The sequence below is a fragment of the Halichoeres trimaculatus genome, unplaced genomic scaffold, assembly GCF_033239565.1.
Source record: "Halichoeres trimaculatus isolate MK-OKI-2021-1 unplaced genomic scaffold, fHalTri1.1 fHalTri1_scaffold_16, whole genome shotgun sequence".
Lineage (NCBI taxonomy): Eukaryota > Metazoa > Chordata > Actinopteri > Labriformes > Labridae > Halichoeres > Halichoeres trimaculatus.
Window position 1 is genome coordinate 21927578 of NW_027437194.1, and position 16054 is coordinate 21943631.

General features: G+C 41.2%; 1 protein-coding gene across 1 annotated transcript in view; it reads right to left on the reverse strand.

Moving 5' to 3' along the window:
* arhgef28a (Rho guanine nucleotide exchange factor (GEF) 28a) overlaps window positions 1-16054 on the reverse strand; it is a 39591-nt gene that overhangs the window by 7791 nt on the left and 15746 nt on the right. Inside the window, 21 exon segments of the mRNA XM_074690559.1 lie at window positions 45-162; window positions 1242-1367; window positions 1443-1693; window positions 1860-2000; window positions 2804-2919; window positions 3010-3145; window positions 4742-4802; window positions 4921-4976; window positions 5046-5166; window positions 5636-5759; window positions 6358-6480; window positions 8133-8175; window positions 8765-8845; window positions 9254-9365; window positions 9476-9638; window positions 10070-10341; window positions 10441-10526; window positions 13632-13672; window positions 13895-13944; window positions 14028-14070; window positions 15153-15168. Of these exon segments, the coding sequence (XP_074546660.1) occupies window positions 45-162; window positions 1242-1367; window positions 1443-1693; window positions 1860-2000; window positions 2804-2919; window positions 3010-3145; window positions 4742-4802; window positions 4921-4976; window positions 5046-5166; window positions 5636-5759; window positions 6358-6480; window positions 8133-8175; window positions 8765-8845; window positions 9254-9365; window positions 9476-9638; window positions 10070-10341; window positions 10441-10526; window positions 13632-13672; window positions 13895-13944; window positions 14028-14070; window positions 15153-15168 (2280 nt within the window).

Sequence of the window (16054 nt, forward strand, 5' to 3'; positions counted from 1 at the left end):
CACAGCTGCACCGTGCGACCAGCAGAGGGCGGTGAATGACAAACCTTGAGTGTACTGAAGAAGTCTCTCCAACAACACTGGGTACTTTGTGATCCTTTGGGTTACCAACAGGATGCATTCTGGGATCTCTCTCCGTTTAACCAAAGAATTGTTGCCTTGTTGCTTGAAAAAGAAACATGAAAAGTTAATGCCAAAACTTCCAAAAAGGAGGCTTAAATCCGAGCTGGAGTGTATCCAGCTGAAAAGTTAGGAGTCTAGCTGCTTCAAGATAAAGTTAAAAATGACCTGGTAGTAAAGAGACAGGCTGAAAAGACAGACGCTAACTGTTCCCAGTCAACTACTCCCTTTCTTCCACTGACAGGCTTTCAAATTTAGACTGTTTGTCTTAAATACAAAGACAGCTACAGAAACAGAGCTCTGCGTCATTGTTGAGACTTTTTGAATCAAAAACATCCCACGCTTTCCAAGTTACCTTCCAAAAACAGGAAACAGAGCCTGATGAGTTACTGTGGAAATGTTGTTGGGGAGACATTTGGATTCTGAACATTTGAAATTTTTCAAGAGTTTTTGTCTTAGTTTCAGTAAAAAAAAATTTTTAGAAATAAAATGAGCCACATTCACCTGACCAGTCCAGAAAATGTCTTGTTTCAAGTTATTTAAAGACAATTTTTACTTCAAATAAGACAAAAACACTTGATAAGATTTCAGTTTTTCTGCAGAAGAGGTGATTTACAACCAATGCCCAAATGTAAAGTCACGCATCTCTGTTTAACAAGGTTTGATAGCTTTGACCACAGACACTAGCAAAACTAGAAGAAGGTAAAACTAGAAAGTCCCATGTTTTAGGTGAAGCCTCTTTTACAGTTATTAAGTGTGGTAGCATCACACACAAACACAACTGCATCAACAGGTTGAGGCAAAGGCAGAACATCAACTCCAACATCTGAAGTGAAACCTCTTTCTTTCACAGGTCTCACTAAATGGAGTAATGGATCTTTTGCTGGGTGAAAAGAAGAGCTGCTTCAGACACAAACAGCTATAACTAAAACCTGAGCCTCTTAGAAGACCAACATTTTCTACGGGATGCTCTTAGATATCACACAGATAAGCGTTCATGAGACTTCCTGTCCCTTTACTGTTTAGTAAATTCTTGGGCAACCTTCAAACTTTCTGGACTTGTTAGTCATAATTGCACAAAACTCTAATAAAATGTGGACCAGGTTTAAAAATCTTTGAGGTACCTTGATGAAGTTCTGAAATCTCTTGTTGTGCTGCTGCAGCTCTTTGAAAAAGCTGACTGCTTCATTGTGACGACTGCAGAAATCTCCGTACACCTGCTTCATTTTCTCACTGTTCTCATCTGAAAACTGCAGAAACAAACACACTGTCAGGTGTTAGCGATGCTTTATCTTTGACACTGTCGTCCTTCAGGACCAGCTGACCTGTTGGAGCAGGACGTCTCCTATTCTCTGGATGAGGTAGTTCCTGTGTCCCTGAGGCTGAGCTGAGCAGTGCCGCCGCTCTTTCATTGCGGCGAAAAAAGCGTGATGAAAGAGAAGCAGCTGGTCCAGGCAGGGGAAGACCCGCTCCACCGCGTCCGTATCCAGCTGCACCTCCTCCTTCATACCTCGCCTGAAAACCTCGGCCATGATGTGGAGAGTCTGCAGGTGGTGGAGCTCGGTCTGCATCAGCTCTGTGTTAGAAAGTCACATTGGTCACGCCACTTAAAAACATGGACTCAATCAGACTGGAGAGCTACACATGTAACTCAATCTCAGGAGGTTTAACATGAAATACAGTCAGAGGGAGAATCCCACACATCCCAGAGGCTTTCTTTCTCCACTCTGACAGCTGCTCACCAAAGATCACATCCTGCCTCTTCACTGTTCGTTTGTCGTGCTTTTTGCAGAACTTGTGCTCCACTGTCAGACTCCACGACTCGGCCTCGTAATCCACAGCATCAGCCGACATGTTGCTGTGGGTGTATGCATCAACACAGTCTGTGGATACAAAAGGACAGACAGGTGTGACTCATCATTTTCACCCATCTAAATCTTCCCTGTCCCTGCAGCTGATTATGGAGGTCTTCAATGTGAATAACATCCTGTTGAGTTTGCCACTGAGCTTGGCTGGTCTCCCTCAAATCTTCCAGTTTTACCTGTTCCTTGACTTCCCTTGTGGCTGTTTTTTTTTCAATTCTGCTCTCTTGAAACAAACTACTGGATTTCCTTGAAGTCAAGACAGATTTAGAAAGTTTATTACAAACCTGCCAAACACTCTCTCCTGAAGACCTAAATGATTCATCACTTTTATCTATTTGAGCTCATTCAGGATTTCAGTAACCTTTGGTCAATCCTCTTTTTGTTTTGTTTTTTCTTGTTTGTCTGCCTTTTGCTTTCTTTTCTAAATGACCCAATTCAGTTGTCATAAATAAAGGTTGATGACTTTCATGTGATGATCACAGATCAGTCAGCAGGATTACGACTCCACTCTCCTTCTAGTTCTGTTTTTACCACAGTCACTCTGTTCTTCAACCTTTTCCATTTCCTGTTTTACATCCGACAGGATGGAGATACCCAGTCAGCAGCTCCTTGACATTTGTCTTTCTTTCTGTCTTTCTTTCTTTCTGTTCCTCAGTTTCCATCTCTGAGCCTACCGCCTTTAAAGAACCTCATAAACTCAGTGACCTGCTCTTCAGGACAAAAATTCAATTGTAAAGACATAGAGACATATCCTTTTACTATGAGGACTTTTCATTTTAGGATTGTTTGAATCATAATAATATCCATTATTCATCAGATACCTTCTCCTATGGATGAGTCTGTGGACGTGGAGGATGCTGGAATTGGCAGAAGCTCCTCTGATCGACTGATGGCCCTGGAGATGTCAGACTGTTTTTCTGGGCTTTCACTAAGCCAGCTGTTTGCAGAGAAAGACAAGTTCAGGTTTTATTTAACCTGATATCTGACCAACCATTTTTTAATCTTTGAAGTTTGAAGGGGTTACGACCTGTCGCTGTTTGGGAAGCTCCCAGAGAGTGTGTTGGGCTGGGCCGTGGTGTCTTTCCTCTCCTTCGGGGTCACAACAGGTGGAGAGGTGGAGACGGGGGTCACAGGCCGAGGCGGACTGTCTCTCACTGTGAAATCTGTGGTGAAAAAAAAAAACAGAAATAAGGCAGCAGGAACATGTGTTTTTGAAAATTAAGGTGTGCTTTTATGAATTCATACAGAAGTTGAGCCCCACTCTCTGTTTTCTCCGTGAAGAAGACACTTACACCAACATACAGTCATTCATACTATGATGTGCCAGGTTCACAAACTGGAGTAATGACAGGCTGCATGACTTAATGCAACCAACGCACATAGGCTGCTCTGCTAGCAAAGCACGGCTTTTCTGGTCCAAGTCTAACCTCACTGCATGACAACAACTTGATTCTATTGGCAACTTCTGGTCACCACTCTCCATCCTCACCCAAGGTGTCCCCCAAGGTTCAGTTCTTAGACCACTTCTTTTTATACTCTAAATTCTTGCCCTAGGACAGATAGTTCCAAAGCATGGACTCAACTTTCCCTGTTACGCTAACTATACACAACTCTTCACCCACACAAAGCCTTTTGACTCCTTCTACCACCCAACCTGACTGTACTGCTTACATGACATCAATGACTGGGTGACCAGCAACTGCTAATAACTCCATCAGGATAAACCAGAAGCTCTGCTCATGGCATCCCCAGCTACACTGCAAAAGGTCTCACGACTGAAATTCCAGGTTTCACAACTCCATCTGTTTCTACTGCCTAAAATCTTGGCGGAACATTAGTCTCCACCCTCTATTTCTGCACATTCATCAAAAACATAAGTAAAACTGCATTTTTCCACCAGGAAAAAATATGTAGACTTCACCCCTCCCTCAGTCACACTACGCCAGAGACACTTCTACACACCTTCATCACTACCCGTCTGGATTACTTAAAATTACTTAAAGTGTTCCGACACACATGAGATCACATCATCCCCACACTCTATTAACTCAGCTGGCTCCTAGTCAAACACCTTCAAAGTAAACCTGCTAATAATAATAATTATTATTATTATTGTTGTTGTTGTTGTTGTTGTTGTTATTATCATTGGTAGTAGTAGTAGTAGTAGTAGTAGTATTTTTAGTATTATTAGTATTGATGTTGTTGTTGTTGTTAATAATAATAATAATAATAATAATAATAATAATAATAATAATAATAATAATAATAATAATAATAATAATAATAATAATAATAATTACAATAATAATTATAATAATGTCAAAGAAGTAAGTAGGGCAAATCTGATCCTGAACCCACACATAACTTAAAAAAAAAAAAAAAAACTAGTTATGTTGTCATGTTGTCCTCACTTCCACAACCAACATCCATAGTCCTGTAAAGGAGCATGTCTGCTTCCTAAAGGGGGTGTTGTTGTTTTTTGGGGGTTGGTAATAGTCCCAAACTTTACGTTTAAGACTCATTTTCATGTTAATAATCTGTATCAGCCCAAAGAAACTGACATCTGTTGACATTGAGTCGTTGCAGTGGTCATATGTGAATACTGATGTGCAACGTGTGCAGGATTGAGCTGATGTCAAACCTGTGGAGTTTAGTTTGGATTGAACACAGTATCTAAAAGTTCGGCCGTGGCCTCTTTGAAACCTGACAAAGAAAAAACAAAAGAGGAGCGAGAGGAGAGGACTGTTGTATAAACTCACTCTGTGGAAGAGATGCTGTCCTGTTCTTCACCATGGGGACTGCATACTTATCCTGAAGTTTCTAAGTAATACAAATGAGAGAGCCGGTTTCAGTGTCTAAACAATAGACACGAGGACAGGCTGGAGCGGAGACGAGCACTTAAAACCTTTTTTATCCAACACTGAAAGATGAAACTCACCTTCAAACATGGAGGCAGAGAGTCCTTACAGCTTTTATGCACCATCGCAGTGCAACCTGGGGAGAAGGATATTTTCAGAAACAGCTGGTTCGATCTGGTGCAAAGAAATGATGCCTCTAACTTACTGGCACAGTGCAGCAGGTCCTTTCCAGAGGCCGGTTTGTCACACACCACACACACAGTCAGGCCTAAACAGGCTCCGGTGTTGAAGCGATGTCCATTTGGCTGTCTGTCCTTCCCTTTCCCCTTAGAAAACCAAGCCAGAGACATGGATGAAAACAACAAACAGCTGCTAACAGAGCAGCTCTTCATTCATTTCCTATTAACCAGGGTTTGTGCTTCAGTCCATTTACTGTGTGAACGCTCCAAACTGTAAGCAGATAAATGAGCCTGGAAGGAAACCCCGCCTTCACCCGAACCGCAAGAAAGTCCAAAGAAGAGGAAATGGAGCATAAATAACAGACACAGGTCGGGCAGGACTTCCAGTGACCGTGCTGACTCAACCCTGAGGATTAATCATTAAAGGAAAGAGGCTGGACACCGTGTTTGGTCTGTAACTCTGTCACTCTGGACTTTCCTCAGACGTGTTTCCTGGTTTGTTCTCCCAGAGAGCAGAAAGACAGATACACCAAACCTGGGTGTCCTCACCCCCAGAAAAATGATTTGCTGTTGTTTTGATAATTGTATGTTTAATTCCCAGCCGTGGGCTGTTTACCTTGGTCTTGTTGCGCGTACTGGACATCCTGCTCTTCAGAAAACTGAACGTGCGAATCACTTTGTACTTCTCTGACTCCACCTTCGTCGGGATGGTGTATCTATCCAACTCCTCCTCTTCAATTCTGCAGAAGACAATAAAGTTAGAGCCATTTGTGCTTTTGTGTTTTATAACTCAGGCAGTTAAGCTGTTGGCTGTCAGACACGTTAGTCTTTTGAGTCATGCTGTCTCTTCTTCAGGTGAGTTTATGACAAATACAGGTGTGACAGGCGCAGGAAGAAGCTTCAGAATATTTCTCAGACAACAGACATGAAGGTGATTCACAACTTAAGTTAATGGTTAGTTCAGACTCTCATGTGCCTCCAAACAAGTAAACAACTCATCATTCACTGCACTGTGTGGAGATTTAGTGAAACAGCTGAGAGAAAAGCAACTGAAACTGTTCATTCTCAACATCCTTGAGCGGTGACAAAGACATGACCAGGAGCCGTGTCAGACAGAGGAGAGGACAGGAAAAGGGTTTGATGGGATATGGGTAGAAGGGGAAAAAAAGAGACAAGTCCATCAAAGGAAGCCAGAGAGAAGAAGATCAGCTTACGATGTGAGAAAGACAGACTTAACAGTGACTTTAGGTGATGTTTGTTTTTTTTGCAGGTGTGCTGAAAGTTTTGTTAGAGTTAGTTTCCAGCCGACGGTTCATGGAGCTCTGACGCTCTACATACTCTTTGAGAAACTCTGACAGGGTGAGATGTTGGAGCGACTCTGCCAGCTCCAGGCTGCCTTCATCATTATCATCATCATCATCATCATCGGCTGACTGAGCTCGCTTATGGAAACTAATGTCCCTGTAGAGAGTGACGCACACATGGACACACATGACCACTTCAGTGCTGAAGAGAAGCCACAAAGAGAAATCCAGGCCCTGAATATTTAAGTTTTCTTTTTTCATTGACCATGAAACGGCAACATGTACTGAGATGCTGAGATGTTATGTGACTTTAACCTCTAACCTGCCAGCTTTCTACCACGAGAGGAGAAGATCTATGGCTGTTGGCAGGACAAGTTAAAGGATTTTGTATCAGCTGAGCGCTAACAGAAATTAAAGCATGTTGAAAGCAAAGGTTGAAGCTGGTCAAAGCAGAACTGCAGCTCTTATTCCTTTAGTCCTGGGTTTTTCTCTCAGATCAGAGTTTGCATGTGTGCATCAGAATACTGAAGGAGGACTGATAGTAAATTAAAGATTTATTGAAATTGTACCAAAAAATAAGTGATGTGTGGCAGAAGTTTGAATTTAGCAGATCAAGACCTCACCTCATCATGACCCAACAGACCTCTGAGTCCCATTTTTTCTAACACCCTAAAGCAGGCCACAGATATTCAATATGAAGACAAACCCAGTCATCTGTCCACTAATTAATCTGGACTATTGTGAAATAATCCACATCAGCTGATCAGCCCATAATGCAGATGTCACATTTGTCTTTTTCATTAACGGCATATCAAATTTATATTTCTGCTGCTCAATTTCTGATACAACCCAGATATAGTGTATGAAAGGAGGAACGTACAGAGTGTTTAACACATTTATTACACTGCCAGCCAGTGTAAGGCATTTGCCTCTGAATTAATCATAGATATCTGATAATCTAATTTTTTTTTTGTTTGTTTCTGTGATGGTTATTCCACCAGTATGTGCAAGATCTTTAACCAAATTGACATTTTTAACACTGAAATATAATAATTGTTGTTACCCATGAATATTCAAATGAACTTTTTTTAAAAGAAAGCAGGAAAAATTTAAGCACATCATTATTCTTTGATTGCCACTTAACACTTATTTACTGTCATTATTAAACAGGGAAAAAAATGTGTTTTTGTGATAGTTTAAAATTGTTATTTCATTTCTGATGTTTCAGAGAATTCCAGCGCGCTAGTTTGAGTCTGGGAATAAAAAGAGCAAAGCACAGGGAATGCACTGAGACAAAAAAAAAATGAATTTGGAAAGTTTCTTAATTTACACAAAAGGTGGTCTAATACATTTGTTCAGCATTCTGATGTATAACCCATGTATGTATTTTTATGATTCTTGAATCAATGGATAATTGAAAGTCTATCAAAAACATGTTACTGGATTTAAACAAATATGCATGGAGTCATAGTTTTTAAAACCAAATATTTACCAAAAGTTGATTTATTTTTTCATCAAAGACAAACCATCTCCCTAAAGTGGAATCAGCCTCCCTCTGAATTAGATCAAGAATGAGTAAAAGTCTTAAACATTATAACAAATTAAATGTAGCATAAAATTATTATCATAATAGTTCTATAATATTATATAGTATAGTATAATAATAATATAGTAGATATAGTATAGATAATATAGATATAGTATAGATAATATAGTATCTATAATATTACAATAAGAATACAACATTAAAATAATACCATCTTAATCAGAGTCTGACTGGTTTTGATTTAAATAAAAGAGCAAAAATACCTTTTATCGTTGGACTGCTCTGATATCATGGAGGGTCTTTGCTCTGAGAACAGAAACAATAAGCAGAAGTTAAAAAACGCCACAGACCTCTATACCATTCAAAATCTGTATGAAACCTGCACAAAGAGCTGAAGATGATAAACACTGAGAGGAGTTAGAAAACATTCAAAACATGGTAAGTTTTTCTGTTTCACAGCGAGCATCAAACATCTGTTTCTTACAACACAACATGGAAAAGCTTGCAGAGTGTTTTTTCATGCTAGAGAAGCTGTCACTGTTTGAGCCAGACCTGTACAGAAGCAAGTGAGAACAACTCACCTGTAGATTCAGAAAGAGTAGGTTCAAAGACGAGACTTATAAAATGAAAATCCACACAGAGACACACTTCATCTTTCAGAGAGGCTGCGAATGTACATCATGTGATTCTCTGTCCACTCTCAGTAACATTCAGATTATAGCAAGGACAGGGAGCCACGAACACACACACATACACACACTCACATGCAAACAGACAGAAGTGGCCACATTTTCACTACTCCCTCCCACAAAGACAGAAACAGAGACACTGAGAGCGTTATGTCAGCCATGCTGGGTTTGAAGCAAAGCGGCGGCTGCACGTGTCCGGTACTTACTCCCCAGGTGGAGTAGAGACAGAGATTTAGACAGAGAGAGGGCCTGAAGGAGAGGTCGGCTGTGGCTGTGGAGAACGGCATCTACAAAGCACAGTGGACAGAGGCCGCTCACACATCAACTACAAACTACAAACTGCCTTCAGTCAGCTGCAGGAAAAGAGTCAGTGAAATGACGGACTCATGTAGCGGGAAAATTCAGATTAATTTCAATCTGTTTACTTTTCACATATTTTATTTGTTTCAATTCAGATTTACCTGATCTTTTGACCTGTCTGCAGATTTTTTAAATGTATTTCTGTCTGTAGGTGTCAGAGTTGTTTCCTGTGCTACAGTGGCTTCCTCCAGTAAAGCTGGAGTAAAACTGAAAGTGAAGATTAACTTGAGAGACTTCCCCACTGGTGACACACCAAGCAGTCAGTGTTAGTAACTGAAAGCATAAGTTTAGAGTCCTGACTCTATAAGGAGGTGAAATGATCCTGAGATACTGACCAGGGCTCATATCTGCAGGATGGTTGTCTCGATGAAAACGAGCAGGACGCAAAGTGATTTTTGGGGATGAGTAGGAATATGAACGCAGTCGAATCCCAAGGTCACCCACATCCTAGGAAGTAAAAGAGGACACTCAGAACATGAGGAAACTTCAGCGCAGAAACTGTTCTCATGAAATAAGCAGAAGTGAAAGTATCGTAGAAAGCATGAGAGCTCTCTTACTGTAGTGGGGGATTCACACGCTGAGGAGGCAGACTGAGTGCGAGTACAAGTGAGGTCTGCAGAGGGACAACAAGTTTTCTTTTCAGCTTCATCTTCTGACAAGAGCGGCAAAAGCAGAGGCTTTGGCTCGGGGCTGTCCTCCTCAAGCTCCAGAGACACAAGACTGTTAGAGGAGTGGGAAAGGATCAGTTATACATGTAAAATAATTAGAAAATGTACAATGAGAAATTATTACAGAACATAGAGGCAGAAGATGATTATCAGAGTGACTTCCTGTAGTGTGAAAAATGAAGGGTCTACTTTGGTTCAGAGAGCTGGAAAGGCAGATATGTAGGTGTAAGACATGAGTCTGAGACTGACTTCTTTCGGGAAACAAAAAAGTTATACTGTGCCATATAATATAAAAGCCTGTAAAAAGGCACAATAACATGACTTATCCTATTTCAAGTTACAATATCATGACATTTCCTTCAAAAGACATGATTTCATGATCCATTTGGTTGGCTGTTGACCAATGCTCCCTCAAATCTTTAAATCTTAATTTCATTCAGGCTAAAACATAGAAACAAAAGCACTATCATTTCCTTTCCATACTTCGGGTCACAAGTGTCCATGGGAGGAAGTTCCCTCTGATTGGTCGACTCAGAAAAGGTGGGACGGGTGAGCCTAGAAAGGGCCTGATCCGCAGGAGAGAAAAAGAGGGGGAAAGGTGAGGATAGAGGGTGGGGGTCCTCTGGAAGCAGTAGAGGAGTGTCAGCTGCAGGAAGTGGATCCTCTGAGTCTGCTGCGTCCCATAAACTACCATCAGTCCCTGTGCTGTCGCTCGTCACTCCACTCACAGTGAGCTGGATGTCTTCATGCCCAATCTATAGTGAAAAGTGGAAAAGAGCGTAAAGCATTTAAAAAGTCTGAAACAGAACCACCAAATGATGTTTGAAGGGTTTAACATGAACACTATAGATGACCTGTGTCTGCTGTTTGAGGCTCTGATCCCTGCTGTCCATCATGGGGAGCAGACGGTCTGAAGTGCACGGTGTTGGACGTCCATTTACTGTGATAGAAAAACAGCCTCAGGTTAGCTTCAGTATTGATTATAATAACTCAAACAGATTTCCTTTCCCTCTTCCAAGTGGGGATGAACTACGACTTCTACAGATGTCTTCTAGGAATTTGTTTTTATCCCTCAAAATGATTAACTGTCACAGAGCGTGGACAGAAGCCATTTTTTTATTATTATTCGTCCAAACTTCAGCCACATGCTTAAAAACTGAGAACAGCTCCTGGAGGAGAATGGCTAAGCCTAAAATCTAAAGCAAACAACAGAATTTTTCAAATGCCAGACAACAAAAAGACAAACAAAACAACCTCTCAAGAGGACTTCAGGTCCTGATTAGCCCTCGTTCTGGTCAAAGATCATCACTCATCAACTGTTAACCACTCAAATGTCACCGGCTTAGAGCTAAGCGGGAAAATGTGATGAGACACCGCATAGCTGCTCGCTATTTGACCTTTAGAGGCTTGTCTTCACACAGACCTTCAGATACTACACCTACCGACTGTAGGGTTAGAGTCAAGGTTAGGTACCATCTGAGTTCTGAGAGGAAACTGTTTTACTGACCCTTAATAAACCCTTTCACTGGTTTTAAGCCTCTGATAGAATCAGTGACCTCCTGTGCTTTCGATAGTTGACAAATAAAGAGTTTTTTTCCTTACCTGTGTTAGATTTAAACTCGCTGTGATACATTTGCATGCAAACACATCAATTCATGGTTAAAATAATAGCTGTTTGACAGCATTCTAGCATGCAAAGATGCTTCACTTGATGTTAAACAGGCAACATGTTAGCATGCCTTTAACCTTGTTTAAGGACCTGTTGTCTTGGTTTTCTCCGGTAAAACTGACTGATCTGTTTATGGAATGATAGAAAAAGTCTTTCTTATGTTCAAGTATATGCTACTGCTCTGAAAGTTTGTGGTTTAGCTCATTTTAGCTTTTAATGTGTACTCAATGTTTAAGAATGAGGGCCAGGCAGCCTAAAGAAAAAAATGTTAAAAAAAACTAAAAGCCTGGCCTCAGTTCAGTGCCTGAATGGAGTGAATGTTTTTTAACACATGAACCACTTCTGGCTTACATTTACAGGAGTGGTAGAAAATTAGTTCCCCTGATGAAAAGCCGTTTTCATGGCTCTCTGCTCATTTCCCACCCAGACTTTGATGTGTGGCCCAGCCATGCCTGCACTAATGTCAGGGAAATCCTGGGCATCACAGAGGCATTTCCTCTACACTGCTCTCACACAGAGTCCATGCGAGCATGGAAAACTTCTTATATCCTATTCATTTCTCTTGTTTTTACCTTCTCTATTGTATTTGTGAGTGTGTGTGGATCTTACACACAGATACAACATCTCTGGAGGTTTTAATGTAAATGGCACTGGAAGATGTTGGCAGCATTAGCTCCAACAGTAAGTTACAAGGCTAGCTTAGCACAAAGGCCCTGAGGCACAGTTTGTTTTCACTACATACTGAACAATAATCCACAGTCCACCTTTGGGAAAAACACTGCGCTACATGCCTTTCTCTTTACTTACCAATACAACCTAAAATACATTCACAGTCAGCGGTTACACTGAGGCTACAGGCTCCATTCAGCTGTCTCTTCAGGGTTTACAACAAACTCCTCATTATTCTGCCACACAGGAAATTAGCATTCACTGTAACCACAGCAACACCTGAAGCACTTTAGCATCCTCCTTTAAAGTTTTAACAAGCCGGGAAGAGTCTGTGCTGGCCAAGCTTGTGTGTGTGTGTGTGTGTGTGTGTGTGTGTGTGTGTGTGTGTGTGTGTGTGTGTGTGTGTGTGTGTGTGTGTGTGTGTGTGTGTGTGTTTGTGTGTGTGTGTGTGTGTGTGTGTGTGTGTGTGTGTGTGTGGTTTCAGAGAATTTAAGGTTAAAGTATGATGTGGCTCACCCAAATGTTAGCTTTCGTAAACTTGTGAAATTTGAACTAGTTTACGTTCCCCCCACCTCTAAATTCAGGCATAGAGCTCCACTGTCCCATCGAGGGGTGATGGGGGAGGGGAGGGGATGGCAGAGCAGGGTGACAGGCTCAGCGAGGGGGGAGAGCGACGGGGACCAGTTTGACCCCATTCCTGTCTTTGTCCCAGTAACAGGCAGGATTCCTTCCTAAGACCATCTTTCCTTGCCAATGTCACATTGGACGCGACGTGAGTATTAGCCTAGCTAAGTGATAACCAATCTGTACAAGCTAAGCTAACATTGGTAGCAGCTAAATTTGTGACTCTTAAAATAGTCTTGACTGAAACAAGAAAAAATAACTAATACGTTTCTTGGCATTAAACTTTATTTGTTTATTATTTTCACTGGAAAAAACGTATTTGCACATAGTTAGTTCTGACTATGAGTACAATATTTGCTAATGTTTTGTGATATCAGTCAGAAAGATTCAGCATTTAATCCAGTTAAACAAACCCCAGACATCTGGTCATCTCCTGCCAGCACTGCTGTGTTGTTGTGTCCTCTTATGTACAAGACAAACGACTGGATGTCAGGATGTGTTTGACTCTCTGAAGGGAAAGGAATAAGTCCCATGAAGCTAACGCAGGCTGCTACGTCGCTGTCTTGAGGGTTCTGGCCTTTCTTACAACACCAAACAATCTTGATCTAACAACAAGCTGTTGAAAACCATCAAATAAGTTATGCTCTTAACACCAAACTGTTTGAAAAGTTAAATTTAACGACTGCTTGCTAATTGGACGTTAAATGATGAAGTTGCTTATATTTTGCTACCCTCACATGACCTATTACGTAAGCTCACCTCTTCTTTCCTTTTCTTGTTTTTAGTTGGCGGTGTTTGTATCAGACTCCCAAGAATAACACATATATTCAGTTAGTAGGTCAGATACCAATGATCTGTTCCTATTTAAGAAGCAGAAAGTTTATTGATTCCTCATGATGTGAACCAAAGCAGGGCTCTGCATAATGTTCAAGAAAGCCTCTGCAACCAGCGTTTTATGTGTCCCCACAGCCTGCTGCTCAGTTCAGCCGCAGAAGCGTTTCTTTAATGAAATACACACCCTTATTTCATTATCATCAAGCTAATGCCTTGGCAAAATAAAAACAATGCCTGAAAAGTTGATGCATGATATGTCAGAACCCTCTTCGTCCTCCTCTCAGGAAAAGCTGATGGCACGACATCAGGTCCTTTGGGCATGACTCAGCTATCGAACAATGAGAGCCAGATGCTTTAGCAGCACTGCCAAAATGTTTAATGAAAGCAGTGTTTTTCTCAGGGAAATTTGTTTCCCATCTTTTTTCAAGAGAATTAATCGTTAAGGTATAAAAATAGATTAATAATGAAAAATTGGAAGAATAGAAGATCTACCTAATGATGTGGACAGGTACTCCTCTTCATCATCGTCATCCAAAGACAGAAAAAGCTGTTCTTCAAATACCTTTAACACAGAAAAATAATTAGTTTAACTCAAAAGCATTTCAGTATTCAAGCACTTATGAAAAACTATTTATCTTTACTCACGTTGTCCACTGCCAAAGATGCTTCTTCCTGGAGCTCCTTGCTTCTGCCTGCACAACATAAAAATATTTAATCAGAGGTCGACGCTTTCACACTCGCCTGCACTTCATCAGACTTTCAGGTCCTCTGGATGCGACTGGACTATCCAGGAATGGCAAAAAAATGGCAAAGGAGATGTGCTCGTGCAAAGCAGCATGTCCAGAGGAAGAGCACTCACTCCCCCCCAAGCAGTTGTTATTTCAAGAGGATTAATGGGCGGCTGCAGAAGTCGGGACAGGGCTAAGGTCAATACTGAGATACACTTCCTGCCTCCCTTTATGAGCCGATACAGCAGTGTGCCATCTCTATGGTTACTGGACACAGGAGCCACAGGTTGAGTCAGAGAAACCAAATGTTTGTGCATAATGAAGAGAGAAAATAAAGGAGCTGCTGAGAAGGATCTGTCTGTCTGTATGGTTTCATACCGGTCTTATTTTGTCTCCTGAAGATGCAGAATGTTACTTACTGACAACTTCTTTTTTTACATTTGCGGTTTTCCATTCTAAAATTTTGATTTGTTATCCTGTACCGGTTAATTTTCCTGTAGCTTAATTTGGCTCAGCAGCAGGTTTGAAGTGGAAATGTTTATCACTTTTGTTTGCATTTACAGTCACCATCTGCTGGTGAAAAAATCAAATGAGGCTATAGGAAATGAACCAGAACAGTATGCCACCATCAGAAATTGGACTACAGTTAATGCACAGAAACTAGAAGTAGTGTAACAACTAGGGGATGCACCAATCAAAGTTTGCTGGTTCCAATACCATTACCAGGGCTTTGGGTATCGACTGATACTGATACCGATCCAATACCAGTGTCAGATAATAACCTGCATGTCCTACTGTGGGATAAGACTGGTCGGCTAAATCATGGTCAAGCCTTAGTCTCAAGTTTGGACCGATCCTTTACCCCAGATCCAGCTTTGAGGGGCTGGATAAGGCTGATACCCGATACCAGGACTAGATCAGTGCATCTCTAATAAAAACAATAAGAATGCCTAAAAAGACCATGGTGGCATCAGCAGCAACAGTAGCTCAGTTCATTGGGACTTGGCTTTAGAACTGGAAGGACACTGGTTCAAGGCCTGACATGGACAAAGACTTTGCTTTTTTAGGGAGAGGTACTGTGGACGTCATAAATGGACATTCAGTAGATGTTGTAAAAAGACATCATCTGGGGTAAGAGTCCGCACTTTCAGGAAAGTTGGATGTCAAAACATGACTTTGAAAGAACATCCTTTGGATGTCTCTTTGCTCAGTGAGAAGTTTAATCTAAAGCAGAAAAAAACACACAAACCGTTACCCTGGGTAAAGAAGAAGAACTTTTATGGATGCTGGGAGTGCTTTCTTACTATCCTTTGGATGCAAATGATGGATGTCTGAGGTTGGGATCAGTGTGGCTCGTTTTCCAGAGATTCTCTAATACATTCTGGTTTGGCTGTGCACTAACTAATGGCAATTCAGAGTCATGTGTTCAGACACAGATGCTTTACTGCACATGCTGCAGACTGACTGCATGGAAGCAGTCTCAGTAACAAAGTTGTTGGTTTCTGAAGCTGGGGTCTTGAGTCAAACAATGGCAGTCATAAAAGAAATGCTAAATAACTTTAATCAAACTGAAAAGAGATGAAGAGGTGGAGGTGAGGCAGGATGTAAGCCTGCTGGTTAACAGCTACAACACGTCCCCCCTATGGAATCAACAATGCCCCCAATTACATTCATTTATGCACAACTGTTCATCTTAATATGTGCAGAATATGTGGGTAATAAGAAGTGTTGCAGTGTGCATAAATTGTGATGTTAGGTTTTTAGACACAGGCTTTTCTCAACCAGCCTGCTGACAGTTTTAATTCAGCACTCTGATAATTCTGACTTTTGGAGCCAGCCTCAAGTTTTTGCTTGAGGCTGGCTCCTTCACTCAAGGCATTGCTGGGTTTTGCTCTTAGACATAGGTTCATTTACTGCAGGCTGCGGGAGTGCTGTGAGTACTGT